This window comes from Tachyglossus aculeatus, chromosome 3 (genome assembly GCF_015852505.1).
Source record: "Tachyglossus aculeatus isolate mTacAcu1 chromosome 3, mTacAcu1.pri, whole genome shotgun sequence".
In the NCBI taxonomy this organism is placed as follows: Eukaryota; Metazoa; Chordata; class Mammalia; order Monotremata; family Tachyglossidae; genus Tachyglossus; species Tachyglossus aculeatus.
This window is the reverse complement of record NC_052068.1, coordinates 26757234-26772576: the sequence shown is the minus strand read 5'-3', so window position 1 is coordinate 26772576 and position 15343 is coordinate 26757234. Positions and strand designations below refer to the sequence as shown.

The 15343-nt window shown below is 40.6% G+C and overlaps 1 protein-coding gene across 3 annotated transcripts in view; it reads right to left on the bottom strand.

The window, feature by feature from the left end:
- VCL (vinculin) overlaps positions 1-15343 on the bottom strand; it is a 108466-nt gene that overhangs the window by 50794 nt on the left and 42329 nt on the right. For all 3 annotated transcript variants that reach the window (XM_038743627.1, XM_038743629.1, XM_038743628.1), the window contains exon 2: positions 10757-10827. In XM_038743627.1, coding sequence (XP_038599555.1) covers positions 10757-10827 — 71 coding nt within the window. The remainder of the gene's footprint in view (positions 1-10756; positions 10828-15343) is intronic.

Sequence of the window (15343 nt, the reverse complement as noted above, 5' to 3'; positions counted from 1 at the left end):
ACACCACCACAGAGGGTGAAATTCATTTATGAGTAGGTGAGTAGCTAAAACGGACAGCATGGGAAACAATTATGGCTACACTGTATGCACCCAAAAGTCATTAATAATAATAACAGTGGTCTATGTTAAGTGCTTACTATGCACAGGCACTGTACTAAGCGCTGGGGTGGATACAAGCAAATCGAATTGGATACAATCTCTGACCTTACATGGGCTTCACAGTCTCAATCCCCATTGAATAGATGAGGAAACTCTGTGCCCACGGTCACACAGCAGCCAAATGGTAGAGCCAGGATTCATTCATTCATTCACTCAATCGTATTTATTAATAGTAATAATAATGATGGCATTTATTAAGCGCTTACTATGTGCAAAGCACTGTTCTAAGAGCTAGGGAGGTTACAATGTGATCAGCTTGTCAATCAAACAATCAATCATATTTATTGAGTGCTTACTGCGTGCACAGCACTGTACTAAGCACTTGGGAAGTACAAATTGGGTTGTCCCATGTGGGGCTCACAGTCTTAATCTCCATTTTACAGATGAGGTAACTGAGGCACAGAGAAGTTAAGTGACTTGCCCAAAGTCACACAGCTGACAAGTGGCGGAGTGGGGATCTGAACCCATGACCTCTGACTCCGAAGCCCATGCTCTTTCCACTGAGCCACGTCCCTTGGTTTGCAGCACCTGGCTCAGTTTCTCCTTTGCCCCTTGTCTCCCTTTCCACAGGAGGCCTTTGGTGAGAACCACTCCCTTCTTGTTGGCAGCATACCACACAGATCTGTCTTCAGCCACTGGGCTCCTTGTTTCCCTGGGGAATACAGCCCCCGTGACCTTAGTTTCAACTTTAGTACAATAGCCGCTTTAGTTCAACGCTTCATCCTCCCTCAACCCAAGCAAAACAAATCCTGTAAAACTTCACTCATTTGGAATAGAGGCCTGTCCAAGAAGAGGTCCTAAACACAGCACCTGAATTTCGTCCAAGCTAAAGCCAGAAATTAACCCACTTCTCACCTGCAGCGTTCCCTGGAAGTTAAAGGCTGGGCCTCTTTCAGTTTGGCTTCTACTAAATTCCGGTCTGGCAGACCCACCCAAATTAAAAACCTTGAATTGGGGAAGAGTCATGTGAAACTGATCCAGACCTAAGCAGGCTTAGTTCTGTGCCAGACTGGCCCAACCACATGTATTTTAGACCCAGAATCCTGTGAAAGGATCCCAGCTCTAATTCTTATTCAAGGAAGTGTATTAACTTTGGCCTTTCCCACCTGAAGTCAACTGTCTGTCTTTCTGTAGCTCTTTAAGTCTGTCTATATGGCAGGAAGGCTATCTAAGTCATCATCATCATCATCATCAATCGTATTTACTGAGCGCTTACTGTGTGCAGAGCACTGTACTAAGCGCTTGGGAAGTACAAGTTGGTAACATATAGAGACAGTCCCTACCCAGCAGTGGGCTCACAGTCTAAAAGGGGGGGTCCCTATCCCCATCCTTCCTCACTTTGCCTTTGCACATTCTCCTGCCACTGGCTGACTGGAAGCTTGTGAACCGCTACTTTGGATTAAAAACTGACTTCTCAATCACAAATTCTAGACTAATAGGGGCTGATTTAATGAGGTATCACTACAGAGCCCATAGGAACAGTGATTCTCCTTGCACACCTAGCTTCATTGGAGCATCATATTCAATTTCAAACTCCATAACTGAAGTATGATGCAAATTTGAAGATGAGCAAAAGAGCAACCAAAATAATGGAACAGATTAAGAAATAACTCCTATTCAGAAAGACTACAAAATAATGGAACAGATTAAGAAATAACTCCTATTCAGAAAGACTACAAAACTCTAAACTAAAGGCTGATGTTTAATACCTCTTCATATCTATCTAAGGATATTCTATGACAGATAGAGTAACTTTGTTTTCACTGAGGACTTTAGATGGGATAATTTTAAGATGTTAGATTTAGAAAAGCCTTTCAGATTTAAAAAAACAGCAAGTCATTGAAATGTATTATCCAAAGAGGTTACGTAGAGTTTTTTGTTTGGTGACATAACTTACTACATTTCTGGGATGATTTAAGTACAGATGGACTACAGTCAATGACACATCTTTAAGGTGTCTTCCAGCCCATAATTTGCTCATATGTAATTAAATGAATAAATTTAGATGAATTTAATAATAGACAAAAACAACTTGTATTTCACACATCTGACTGAAAATAATAGACATAATGCCATTATGGTGTCATTATTAGAATGCTTAGAAATCTTCTACAAGATAAGACAATTCAGGAATTTATTGTGGCAAAGATTTTGCTCAAGACACAACACGTTTGTTTAGGGAAGTTTGTGAAAAGCAATAGTATCCAACTGAGCTTAAAGATCAAAGGTGAACTATTTAAAGCTTGAGAGCCTGCTCTAAGTCAAAAATATATAGAGCCAGCTGTTAAATGTGCATGAATATTTAAAGAAAACCTGGTCACAAGTGCTTAGAGACATAGTCTTCTATTATATCAGAGTGGAAAAAGTCATTGGAAACTCATGTGAAAAAGAAATTAAAATAGCACATACTTAAAGAGAGGTTAAATGTGCAACATACACACACATTTAAGAATTCTTGTCTTGTTCAACTGCAAAGTACCACTGAAATCCATATTTTTAATCCAAATTTAGTTTGAGTGTTCAATATCAAGAGCAAATAAAGATAACTACATGAACTGAAAATCTAGGAAACTTGTTGTTTGCCCTTGCACTGCTTTAATCCTAGTAAATTTTGCTTTTACCAACAATGTCCATATCACATGAGCATTTTCAACACTGTACAATGAACATGGTAAATGATGGGCCCAAAGTGGGCATGGGTCCAAGGAATGTACAGAACAAGAGAAATAACTTGTAGCAGAAGGCGCAAAATAGAATAAGGCCAACAATTAGACGCCGGTCTAGACATTATCATATGCTTCTGGAATAGTCCAAGTTAGAAAACTGTTATAAAAATTTTTCAAAATACCTTAGCAATGAGCCTTATAGAGACTGGATTTTTCCTGATTTGATCAACTAAACCCAGCCAGTTCAACGTGGGGCCCAATCATCCAACTCCAGTCCAGGTACTGCGAATAGTATTTAAGTGCTTACTGTGTGCACAGCACTGTACTAAGTGCTTGGGAGAAAACACTTAAGTGCAAATTCAACACCATCCCTGTCAATCAAGTAGCTCACAATCTAAAAGTTTAGGTGGGGTGAAGGGACTGGAAGTAGACACCACAGGAGTGATGAAACATTAAAACACAACACACTAGAGTAGCAGTGCGGTCTAGTAGATACAGCCCGGGCCCGGGACTTGGGTTCTATTCCCGACCCCACCACTTGGCTGCTGGGTGACCTTAGGCCAATCACTTAACTTCTCTGTGCCTCAGTTACCACATTTGTAAAATGGGAATTAAGACTGTGAACCCCATGTGGGAAATGGACTGTGTCCAACCTTGTATCCACCCCAGCGCTTAGTACAGTTAGTACAGTACTGTGCTTAGTACAGCATTTACATAGTAAATGCTTAAATACCATAAAAAATAAACCAAATCAAAAATACCACCAATAGACAAAATAACCTCCAAGTCTCAGTAGTGATGGAATAGCCTGAGAGCCTGTGGGAGCAATCCAGGAGCAGGGACCCTCAATGGCAGGAGGAAAGCGGCAGTCACTGTGGTACTTTTTTTGGAGACAATGGGCACGGTCCAATAAAAAAACAGAAGAGAAATTGGGTCAAACTTTTCAGGTCATACTGAAGGGAGGAATTTGCGATGGGGATAAAATGGCTAACCTGGGTTTGACAGGAGGGGTCTACTAAGCCTCATATTTAACTGAAATTGGAGGGGGTGACGGGCTCAGCCCGGGAAAACTCTAATGTGGGTGCAACTAAATTAACAAAATAAAGGAACAAGAGAGAAAACAGAAGGAAAATCCCATGGCTATTTGAAATGTTTGCCTCCCCAGCAAAGTGCCTGGATAACAGACAAGAGGAACTGAAGGTTAGCACAGGACCAGTTTATGTTTCCATTCAAATTTCTGAAACCTTTTGGGGCAACATTCACAAAAGAAAGTACTGAATTATAGATAAGGGCATCAGCTGTTCAGGAGGGACAGGCAAGGGAAATGAAATGGAGGGCTAAATTAAACATTGAGAAGTATAAATGCCCAGAAGCCCATAAAACAAGAAGCCAACAAGTAGAAACGCCTACTTTAAAGTGAAAAGCTTAAATAATAAAAAGATCCTGAAGATGTCCATATTATACCTCCGAACAAGAAAGACCAGGTAGTTGAGGCCTTTTTTTTTTTTTTTTTACAGTCAATTCTCCAAATCAATCTCCAAATGGAAAGCTGCAGGGCCTAGTCGATAAAACCTGAGCCCAGGAGTCAGAGGACTTGGGTTCTAATCCCAGCTCTGTCACTTGCTTGCTGTGTGATCTTGGGCAAGTCACTTAACTTCTCTGTGCCTCAGTTTCCTAAATTGCAAAATGGGGATTCAATGCCTGTTCTCCCTCCTACTTAGATTATGAGACCAAAGTGGGATTGGTACTTTATCCGGCCTGATTAACTTGTGCCGACTCCAGTGCTTAGAACACTGCTTGACACATATTAAGCACTTAAATACCATAAAAAGAAGAAATTAACCAATCAGGGTATTTAAGAGCAACTACTAAGGACTAGGCACTTCTGTAAGCACTTGGGAAAGTACAACAGTCGCACAACGCATACCCCTTACCCTCAAAAAGCTTACAATTAATGAGGAGACAAAAATCATTAATGGATAGTGAAAACAGAAAGAAGTACCAAGACGAAGCAGGAAGCAATACCACACATGATGTAACAGCTGAACAAAAACAATCAATTATATTTATTGGGCACTTTGTGCAGGGCACAATACCAAGTGCTTGGGAGAGTACAATATAAGAGAGTTGGTAGAAGCATTCCCTGTCCACAAAGAGCTTACAGTTTAGAGGGAGAGACAGACATTAATATAAATTAATAAATTATGGCTATGTACATAAGTGCTGTGGGGCTGCGGGAGGGGTGAGTAACGGGAGCAAATCCTGGTAAAAAGGTGACACAGAAGGGAGTGGAAGAAGAGAAAATGAGGGCTTAGTCAGGGAAGGCGTATTGGAGGAGACATGTCTTCGATAAGGCTTTGAAGATAGAAGGAGTGATTGTCTGTTGGATATGAACAGAGAGGGTGTCACGAGCCGGAGGCAGATGTGGGTGAGAGGCCAGTGGCAAGATAGACAAGATCAAAGTATAGTGGGTAGGTTGGCATTTGAGGAGCAAAGTGAGCGGGCTGAGTTGTAGCAGGAGAGCAGCAAGGTAAGAGAGGAGGGGTAAAGGTGACTGACTGCTTCAGAGCCGATGGTGTTTGATGCAGAGATGGATGGGCAACCACTGGAGGTTTTTGAGGAGTGGGGAAACATGGGCTGAATATTTTTGTAGAAAAATGATCCAGGCTGCAGAGTATAGTATGAATTGGAGTGGGGAGAGACGGGAGGCAGGGAGGTCAGCAGAGAGGCTAACAAAAGTAATCAAGGCGGGATAATGTAAGTGCTTGGATTAAAAAGGATGAGCCGACGGGATTTAGCGATGGATTGAATATGTGGGTTGAATGAGAGAGAGTCAAGGATAATGCTAAGGTTCATTCATTCATTCATTCAATCGGATTTATTGAGCGCTTACTGTGTGCAGAGCACTGTAATTAGCACTTGGGAAGTACAAGTTGGCAACATATAGAGACGGTTCCTACCCAACTGCGGGCTCGCAGTCTAGAAGGGGGAGACAGACAACAGAACATATTAACAAAATAAAATTAACAGAATAAATATGTACAAGTAAAATAAATAGAGTACGAAATATGTACAGACATATATACATATATACAGGTGCTGTGGGAACGGGAAGGAGGTAAGGCGGGGGGATGGGGAGGGGGAGGAGGGGGAAAGGAAGGAGGAGGCTCAGTCTGGGAAGGCTTACTGGAGGAGGTGGGCTCTCAGTAGGGCTTTGAAGGGAAAAAAGGTTACAGGCTTATGAGACAGGAAAGATAGTGGTGTCGTCTACAGGGATAGAAAAGTGAGGGCAAGGACAGGGTTTGGGTGAGAAGCAGTTCTGTTTAGAACATGTTTAGAACATGAGGTGTCAGCAGGGCATCCAAGTAGAGATGTCCTGAAGCCTGAAGCAAATGCGTGACCACAAGGGAGAAAAATCAGGGTTGGATACGTAGATTTGGGAGTCATAGATCAGGGCTGAAGATGTAGATTTAGAATCATAGATCAGGGCTGGAGATATAGATTTGGGAATAATCCATACAGAGCTAGTTGAAGCTATGGAAGTGAATGAGTTCTCCAAGGGAGAGGGTGCAGTTGGAGAATAGAAGGCGACCCAGAACTGAACCTGGAGGGACTCTCACAGTTTTGGGGTGGGAGGCAGAGAAGCCTGCAAAAGAGACCGAGAATGAGCCAGAGAGCTAGGAGGAGAACCAGGAGAGGACAGTGTCAGTGAAGATAATGTAGGAATAAAACAGCTCAAGAAATAACTGAATGTACAGGTGTGTAAAATGTATTAAAAGTATACCTACGTACATTAGTGCTGAGGAATAAAATACACAAATGCAAATGGTGGATGTTGGGCTGATTCCAGTTAAGTATTATAAAGTAATCAGGGAAGGCTTCTTGGAGAAGATAGGCCTTTTCGCTAGACATTGATATTAGGAGAATAGTTTCGGTCTGGTGGGTTTGTGTGGGGAGGGAATTCTAGGCTGGGGGAACAGCACAGGCTGTTGGGATTTGATTGACTGATTTGATCCTCAAATCAATACTATTTACTTTGTGCAGAGCACTTTCCAGGTACTTAATAACAGAGACAAATTAAAGACCCAAGGAAGTCATCAGAAGAGGACTAAAAATCCTACATGAAAAGGAGGAGAAAAGAAAGTAAAATTAAAAAAATGAATTTAAGAAAAACAGGATTTAGGGCATTAGTAGAAAAGACCCAAAGCCTCTACTTAGACTATGAGCCCCAACTGGGACAGGGACTTTATCTGACCTTACAATTTTGTATCTACCCCAGCGCTTAGTACAGTTCTTGGCACACATAAGCACTTAACAAATTTAATAACAACGGCCCAAGAGGTAAAACAGCACAAGAGAGTTAGCTGGCTGTTCTTCTAAAAGCAGTGTGCTCTAGTAGAAAGATCATGGGCCTGGGAGCCAAGGGATCTGGGTTCTAATCCTGGCTCCACCACTTGCTTGCTATGTGACCTTGGGAAAGTCACTTACTTTCTCTGTGCCTCAGTTTTCTTATCTGTAAAATGGAGATTCAATACCCATTCTTTCTCCTACTTAGACTGTGAGCCCCATGTGGGACAGGGACTGTGTCCTAATTATCTTGCCCCTACCCCAATGGTCAGTACAGTGCGTAAATGCCACAACCATTAGAAATCAGTTTGTTGGGTCAGGGACAACTGCCACAGAAAGGATAAGGAGGGTAATAAGATGACAAGTTGGCTAAATAGAAAACTCTACAGAGATCTGAAAGACAAAATGAGAAAGCTGCAAAAAGTAGAAATTAGGCTAAAATCGACAAATTATTAATAAACAGAAATAGAATGACTGGGCAGTGTTAAAATTAAAAGAGCCAAATCTGGCCAAGAGATATAAATAGGCAGAAATGACTGTATCAGACAAAATCCTAGTCCAGGAGCGGCCCATGGCAAAGAATTGCCAAATCATAACTGCCCAGGGCCTTCCATGGGACCTGGAATTTGTTTAGATGGCACAAATCCAGAGTTTTTTAATCAATCAATTAATCGTATTTATTGAGCGCTTACTGTGTGCAGAGCACTGTACTAAGCGCTTGGGAAGTACAAGTTGGCAACATATAGAGACAGTCCCTACCCAACAGTGGGCTCACAGTCTAGTTTAAGCATACCATTTTCTCAAATATACACCATTATACATTCTTCCCTACCATTTATGCAAGACTCATTGTTAACAGCAATACTTCTAATAATAGTATTTGTTAAGCACTTACTATGTGCTAAGACTGCACTAAGAGCTAGGGTAGATACAAGACAATCAGGTTGGGCACAGCTCCTGTCTCACATTGGGCTTCCAGTCGTCGGAGGGAGAATAAGAATTGAATCCCCATCCTACAGATGATGATACAGAGGCAGAGAGAAATTAGGTGAGTTGCCCATGCTCACACAGGAGGCAAGTGGCAGTGCTCATATTAGAACCCAGGACCTTTGACCCCCAGGCTCGTGCTCTTTCCACTAGGCTATGCTGTGTCTCTTAAATCTAGGCATTATCCATCAACAGCTGCAAAATCTCCCTTGGAGGTCTTTAAAAAAATTGGATGATTACCATCTGCCTTAGCTTGTTTAGGTGTGGTCCTGTCGGAAGTTGATAGGGCAGAGGGGGGAAAGGGGGCTGGCAGATCAGGTGGTCTCTTAAGGGCCCTTCCAACCCCAAATTTCTATTTTAGATGCCCAATTAAGTACAAGGATTTAAACATTTTGTTTTTAAAAGGTTGTTTTGTATCCACCATGTATCTATGTAAAAGTTGAAATGCAGAGGAAACTGCAGCTGAACATGCTGTGGAACCTTCCAAACACTAACCATCTAGCCAAAAGAATGTGCTGCTGAACAGTTCCAAGTATGTCATTAATTGCTTCCATCTGTTTCCCTCCACCCCCAACCCCCAGTCCTGTTTCTACAAGAAAGGGCATCTATTCAAGTCAATTCCAGCTTCATTTTTCTTTTAAGGAAAGCAGATATTGCAAAAGAGTTAGATTTTTAAAATTATTTAAATATTTATATTTTTTGATAGTGATTTTTTTTAATTGAGCCACAGTGCCCTTTGCATTAATCGATCTTGCAGTCAACTCCTTTTCCATGTCCTTCAATCTGGAACCCCCTCCCCTTTTATATACAGCAGACCACCACTCTCCGCTCCTTCAAAGCCACCCTAAAAATCACATATCCACGAAGAGGCATTACCCGACTATCCCTTCATTTTCCCTTGCTTTCCCCTCTGCATCACTTAAGCACACAGATTTGTACCCTTTAATCACTTCATATTCACTGCACCCTCAGCTCCACAGCACTTACATACATATTCTTATACTCTGCCTTTCCCCCTATTTGTATTTCAATGTCTATCTCCCCCTCTAAACTGTAAGCTCCATATAAGCTGGGATATATATAGCCTATCAACTCTATCACACTGTACTCTCCCAAGCGCTTAGTACAGTAACTCTGCACACAATAAGTGCTCAATAAATACCACTGATTGATTTGGATTATGTTTCAAAAAACAACCTTTGAATTTTTTAAAAATTAAAATTAACTCATTCATTCGATCGTATTTACTGAGCGCTGCGTGCAGAGCACTGCACTAAGCGCTTGGGAGAGTACAAAACAATACTAAACAGTCACATTCCCTGCCCACAATGAGCTTACAGTTTAGAGGGGAATAAATTAGGTTGGGTCCTTCTTTTACATCTTTTAAACAAAAACCCCCAAGGGACTCTGTGATAGGTCACTGGAGTATTTCAAGTTAGATCTCTTTATAATTAAGTAAAGCCAACACTTAATAGGGTGCAATGAGGTAAAACAAGGTCCTTGATTAAGATCTTTCCATTTGACAATGAGGTAGCAATTTAATGAAAACTGGAATGAAAACCACATTCAACCAAGGACAAACCAGAGACGAAAACAATTTGTGTTTCAGAGAGATGAATGTAATTTGATTTGACTGTTGATTAGATACTAAAGTTAAACTTCAAAAATGACTAAGACTAAGCAATGACAAATGACCAAGGGAAGTCACATAATATTATTAAAGGTTTTCCCATACAACAGAAGGACACACTAATAGCAGATATTTTCTATGGCAATTTCTGAAAACTAAAGGTCCTCTATAACATGGAGACTGGGTTCTTGCAATGTTGCATTACCATGTGTTCAGTGCCACAAACATGCATGTAACCACTTCTTCTGACACTATTTTGTGCTGGATATATATATATATATATAGAGAGAGAGAGAGAGAGAGAGACACACACACACACACACAGAGGATGTTCCCTAGATCTCCCATCACACTGTATTTGAAACCTTAGTAAAACCCCACCTTCTGACAAAATGATACGTGACTAGACATCTGTCCTAGTGAAAAAAAAAATACCCACATATCACCTTACTATCTTACAAATGTGGCTAAGCACAAGAATCTGATGCAGTGGTCAATTTTAATCTCTCAATTAAAAAGCCTTCTACCTCTGCTTGAGACACATTTGCTTTACCAAACATCGCTGTAGCTTTCTAGTCTATAAAATGGAAGGGTGCTAAAAGCAAAATTTATTGGGCATGTAGCTCTTGTGGAGATTATGGTCAATGTAATTCTTTATCAATAAAGAAAATGCTTTTCTTTATAAGACAATTATTAACAAAACCCTTAGGGAATGCTTTCCAGAATTTGCTTTGGGCTCAGTCCTGCCATTTTCATATTGAGTTTCTGATTTGTTTTTTCCTCCCTCAACCTTGTCTGCTGGAATAAAAATGACCACAAATGGAAGAAAATGTCTAATGTAAATTACCTAATATAGATACAACCTTAAGAAAAACATCTGCTTCTGGGATAAATTACTTTTCCATTCTAACCATGCTGTTTCTTCATGATGGCGTTCTGCATCACAAAAGAGCTGTTAATCACCTACTTAATAAAAGCTGGTGGCATGTCCCTTTTCAAAATCTGATCCTCCGTTGTCTGTACAGTCTCTTTTCCAACCTAGAAAAAGGAAAAAAGAAAAACAAAAAGAATAATGAGGAACCGTCTTCTCTTACAAGTCTACTGTCTACCCTTTTGCCCCCATTTTATTCTCAGAATGTCAGCCTCCTGGGGACCACAGACCATGTCTAATTAATTATCACGGCACCTTAGTGGGAAGAACCTAATGAGTCAGAAGACCTGGGTTCTCAACCCAGCTCTGCTAGTTGCCTGCTGTGCGATCAGGGGCAGGTCACAACTTCTCCTTGCCTCAGCTTCCTCTTCTGTAAAATAGGGATTCAATAACTGTTCTACTTAGACTGTAAGCCCAATGAGGAACAAGGACTGTGTCCAAGCTGATTATTTTGTACCCCAGCACTTAATACAGTGCTTGATAAACAGTAAGGGGCAGCTTAGATACCATCATTGTTATTATTGTATATTTCTTCCTGGTGCTTAATACAGTACTTTGCACAGTAAGAGCTTAAAAACAGTACTGAAATGAAAAAAAAAGTAATGATTAAGTTCCACATTCTAAAAAAGTTAAAAATGTTATACACATTCCACGATCAAGATCTATTAATAGCTCTAGCCCGAAAGGGACCTTACTCCAAAAAAAATTTTGCAGTTGGCTGAAAGTATGAGCATTTTCAGGATGGCTATGAGTATTTTCAGGACTCAACCAATGGAACTACAACAATAAAAGTAATGTTTTTAAATTCCTGAATTACTAGTTCACCATAAATTAGTTCTAATGAATTTCTAAATTAGTTATTTGGTGTAGGAGTCCTTGATTAGATCAAGTAGGGCACAACTGAAGTTTTGGAGCACTGAAGTTCATTGTAAATCATCTTAAATTACCATTTATAAGACATCTGATTATAATAATTCATCTCAAAGATAGGGGTGTAGATTTAAGTGTTAGTTACCACAGTCATTTCACAAGAAATACTGGCATAAACACAAAAAAATTAGATGGTTGTAGTTAAATTTAAGGGTCTGCAAATTCACTTTATTTTAGAAAACTAATATATTTTGTAGGATTTACATGGATATATTTTCTTTTACTAAAACAAGTAGGGTACTGTACTAAATAGTTTCTTAGAAGCACTATTACTGTACTATAAATTATAAAGTACTTTGCCAATAGGAAATTGACTATTATGCTACCTATTAAGCAATTACTATTTGCCAAAAATTATTTATGAGGTAAATAAAGGATGATCACATCAGATACATGTGCTCAAAGCTCACTCTTCTATTACTACAGAAAAACGCAACTTTCTTCCCTCAGAGACTTGAAGATTTTTGAAAATACCCAAAGAAAAAAAAAATCTCACATCTGCCATTTGACCTGACTAGCCCCAGTGAGAGAAAGCGGGAGAGGAAAAGGGAGAAGGGGGGGTGAGGGGAGGGAGGAGAGGGTAGAAAGAGATGGAGGAGGGAGAACAGAACTGAGAAAAAGAAAGCCAAAAAAAAATCCCTAAATGCACAGCATCCACAGCTAAAGAAAACACAAGATAAACTCTTCTCAGGCAACACAAGTCAAGCATAAGGTTTTTCCCTCCTAAGTTAATAGCTCAAAGAAAGGGTTGGGGGGAGGGATGAACAACAGGGTAATATTCATTGCTTTGGTATACAGTAGATCTTCTGTAAGACAATAAAAGCCTTTCAACTCAGCAGCCGGTTCTCTAGGGTTTCTCAGATCTAAACATGACGGAATATTTCCAGATGTATTGTTCACTATATCGTCCAAATGAAACAAACCATTCAACTTCATCTTGCAGTAAAATAAGCTCTTCCTCAAAGCATCCAATTCACCCCAAGTAAAAAGGGCCTATGAAGCGACATTTACATATTTGAGGACTAGTCTTTATACAAATGTCAAGCAAACTCCTCTTATCTTCAATAAAAGGGGCATGAAAGTAAAACATGTATAATAACTGGAACAAAAGTAAAAAGCAATTCCTTCCCATTATGGGCAGAGCATGCCGGACAAATACAACGATTACCAATTTTTACTTTATTATTTGACTGCCTCACATTATCCTAGGGAGAGTAGCTGATCATAAAATACTAGGGGGTTCATTCATTTTTCAAATTCCGCATTCACAGACATAATCAAAACTGTAACTCAGTGCTACAGTCCACATTATTTATTAACTTTTGGTAAGCTAACTGTGGGCAGGGAACACTGTCATACTGTCCCAAGCGCTTAGTTCAGTGCTCTGCGCACAGTGAGTGCTCAATAAATGTCATCGGTTAATTGATTAACTCTAACATAGGACAATTTGATCACCCTTTCTGTGTTAATTTTCCATATCTATAATAGAGACTCTACATGCACCTCACCATTAAAGATTATTAAGAGCAAAAACTCAGAGCATTTCCAGGATGGGTAAAACAATTGTTGGGGAAGTTGCTACCCCTCAGTTTGAGATCTTTGTAACAACAGTCCCCTCTTGCCAGCCCTCCCAGCCTCATTGATTCCTGCCCAGGGTATCCTAATCTTGAAGTTGGGAAAAGTGGACAACCAAGTTGGAAAAGTTCACCAGGGCCTGGAACAGTCTATAGCACTGGCAGTGGCACCCAGCCCAGTAATAAATAACAATAATATAATATTTAAGTGCTTCCTATATGTCAAGTGCTCCAACACTTGTCTGTCATGCGCCCTTGGGCAAATTGCTTTACTTCTCCAGGCCTCAATTACTTTATCTGCAAAATAGGGATTGAGACTGTGAGCCTCATGTGGGACAGAGACTGTGTCCAACTCGATTTGCTTGTATCCACCCAAGCACTTAGTACAGTGTCTAACATATAAAAAGTGCTGAACAAGTACTATAATTATTATTATTACTGTTAAGCGGTGGGGTAGACAGAAAATAATCTGGTCCCACTTGGGCTCACACTTTAAGTAGGAGACAGAACAGATATTGTACTGCTGTGTTGTACTGTACAACTGTCAGAAGATGTAGGTTCTAATCCCAGCTCCTCCACTTATCAGCTGTGTGACTTAACATCTCTGTGTCTCAGTTACCCATCTGTAAAATGGGGATTAAGACTGTGAGCCCTGTATGGGACAACCTGATGACCCTGTATCTACCCCAGTGCTTAGAACAGTGCTTGGCACGTAGTATGCGCTTAACAAATACCATCATCATTATTATTATTACTGAATGTTCCCAAGCGCTAAGGACAGCACTCTGCACATAGTAAGCACGCAATAAATGAACAGGTACTGAATCCCCATTAGGTCTATGAAGGAACTGAAGCACAGAGAAGTTAAGTGACTTGCCCAGGGTCACACAGCAGCTTTGTAATAGAGCTGGGATTAGAACACAGGTCCTCTGGCTCCTAGGTCCATGCTCTATCCACTGGACCAAGCTGCTTCTCGACAGTTTTGTATGGGAACTAGAAGATGATACACCCCACTGTTGCCCCAAAAGGTCTTCCCGTCCAGGGCTGGTATTTCTATTTCTGCTGTCAACTTCTTCTAGCCCCTGGGCAGAACTTTCGCCCAGCAATTACCACTATCCAAGCTGGAACAATTGGTAAAAGGGCAGAGACAGAAGCAGCGGGCTGATGCTCCAGGTTCCACCCATACCCACCCCAGGATTTCTTTTAGGAAGCTGCTGCCGCAATGGGTGGTATCTTGCTCGGGGGTAACAGGGTGAGGTAAGAGGAAACTGTTCATTGCATAAAAGGTAGCATCCTGGCCTATCTGAATTCATTGTGGCCCTTCTGGAAAGCTACATCAAAAAGTAAAGGCCTTATGTAAAGCCTAGAGCGTTGCGAAATGTGATGTCAATTTTTGGCATCTCCTGTGGTTTTTTCCCTGAGGGGATGGGCAAATTTTATTTGGCCCACACTGGCTGCCTCGAAGGTAGGGCCTACAGTAAACTGACACATAGCTGAAACATGTTCAGACGGATAAAAAAAAAAATTCAGAATACATGGGAGTTTGCAAATAACATTGTGGCTCAATTTGTTCTTTTATTGAGGAGAAGGAGGGAGTAAGGCACCTACTCCCTTCAAAGGGAAAAAAATAGACAAATGTTATTATTATTATAGTGATAATTATGGTATTTGTTAAGCGTTTACTAAGTGCAAGGCATTGTACTAAGTGCTGGGGTGGATATAAGCAAATTGGGTTGGATATAGTCCCTGTCCTACGCGGGGCTCACAGTCTCAATCTCCATTTTACAGATGAGGTATCTGAGGCACAGAGAAGTGAAGTGACTTGCCCAAGGTTACACTGATAAATGCTAAACAGAAGGCAGGGAATACGATTCCTAAATTTGAATCATAGACAAAAACATGGTACTAGAGATAGTGTTTTAAAAACACTGAGAAAAACTGTTTCTAGAATCTAACAAAATAAGGAAATGGATAAAATGACTAGTTAAATTCCAGATTTGACTGAGTGAGCATGGAAAATGAATGGACAGAGTCACAGAACGTTTTGCATTACCCTATCTGGGGTCAAGAGCACAAAAGTCCTAGAATCCTGCACGCTCTTGTGCCTGGACTGAAACAA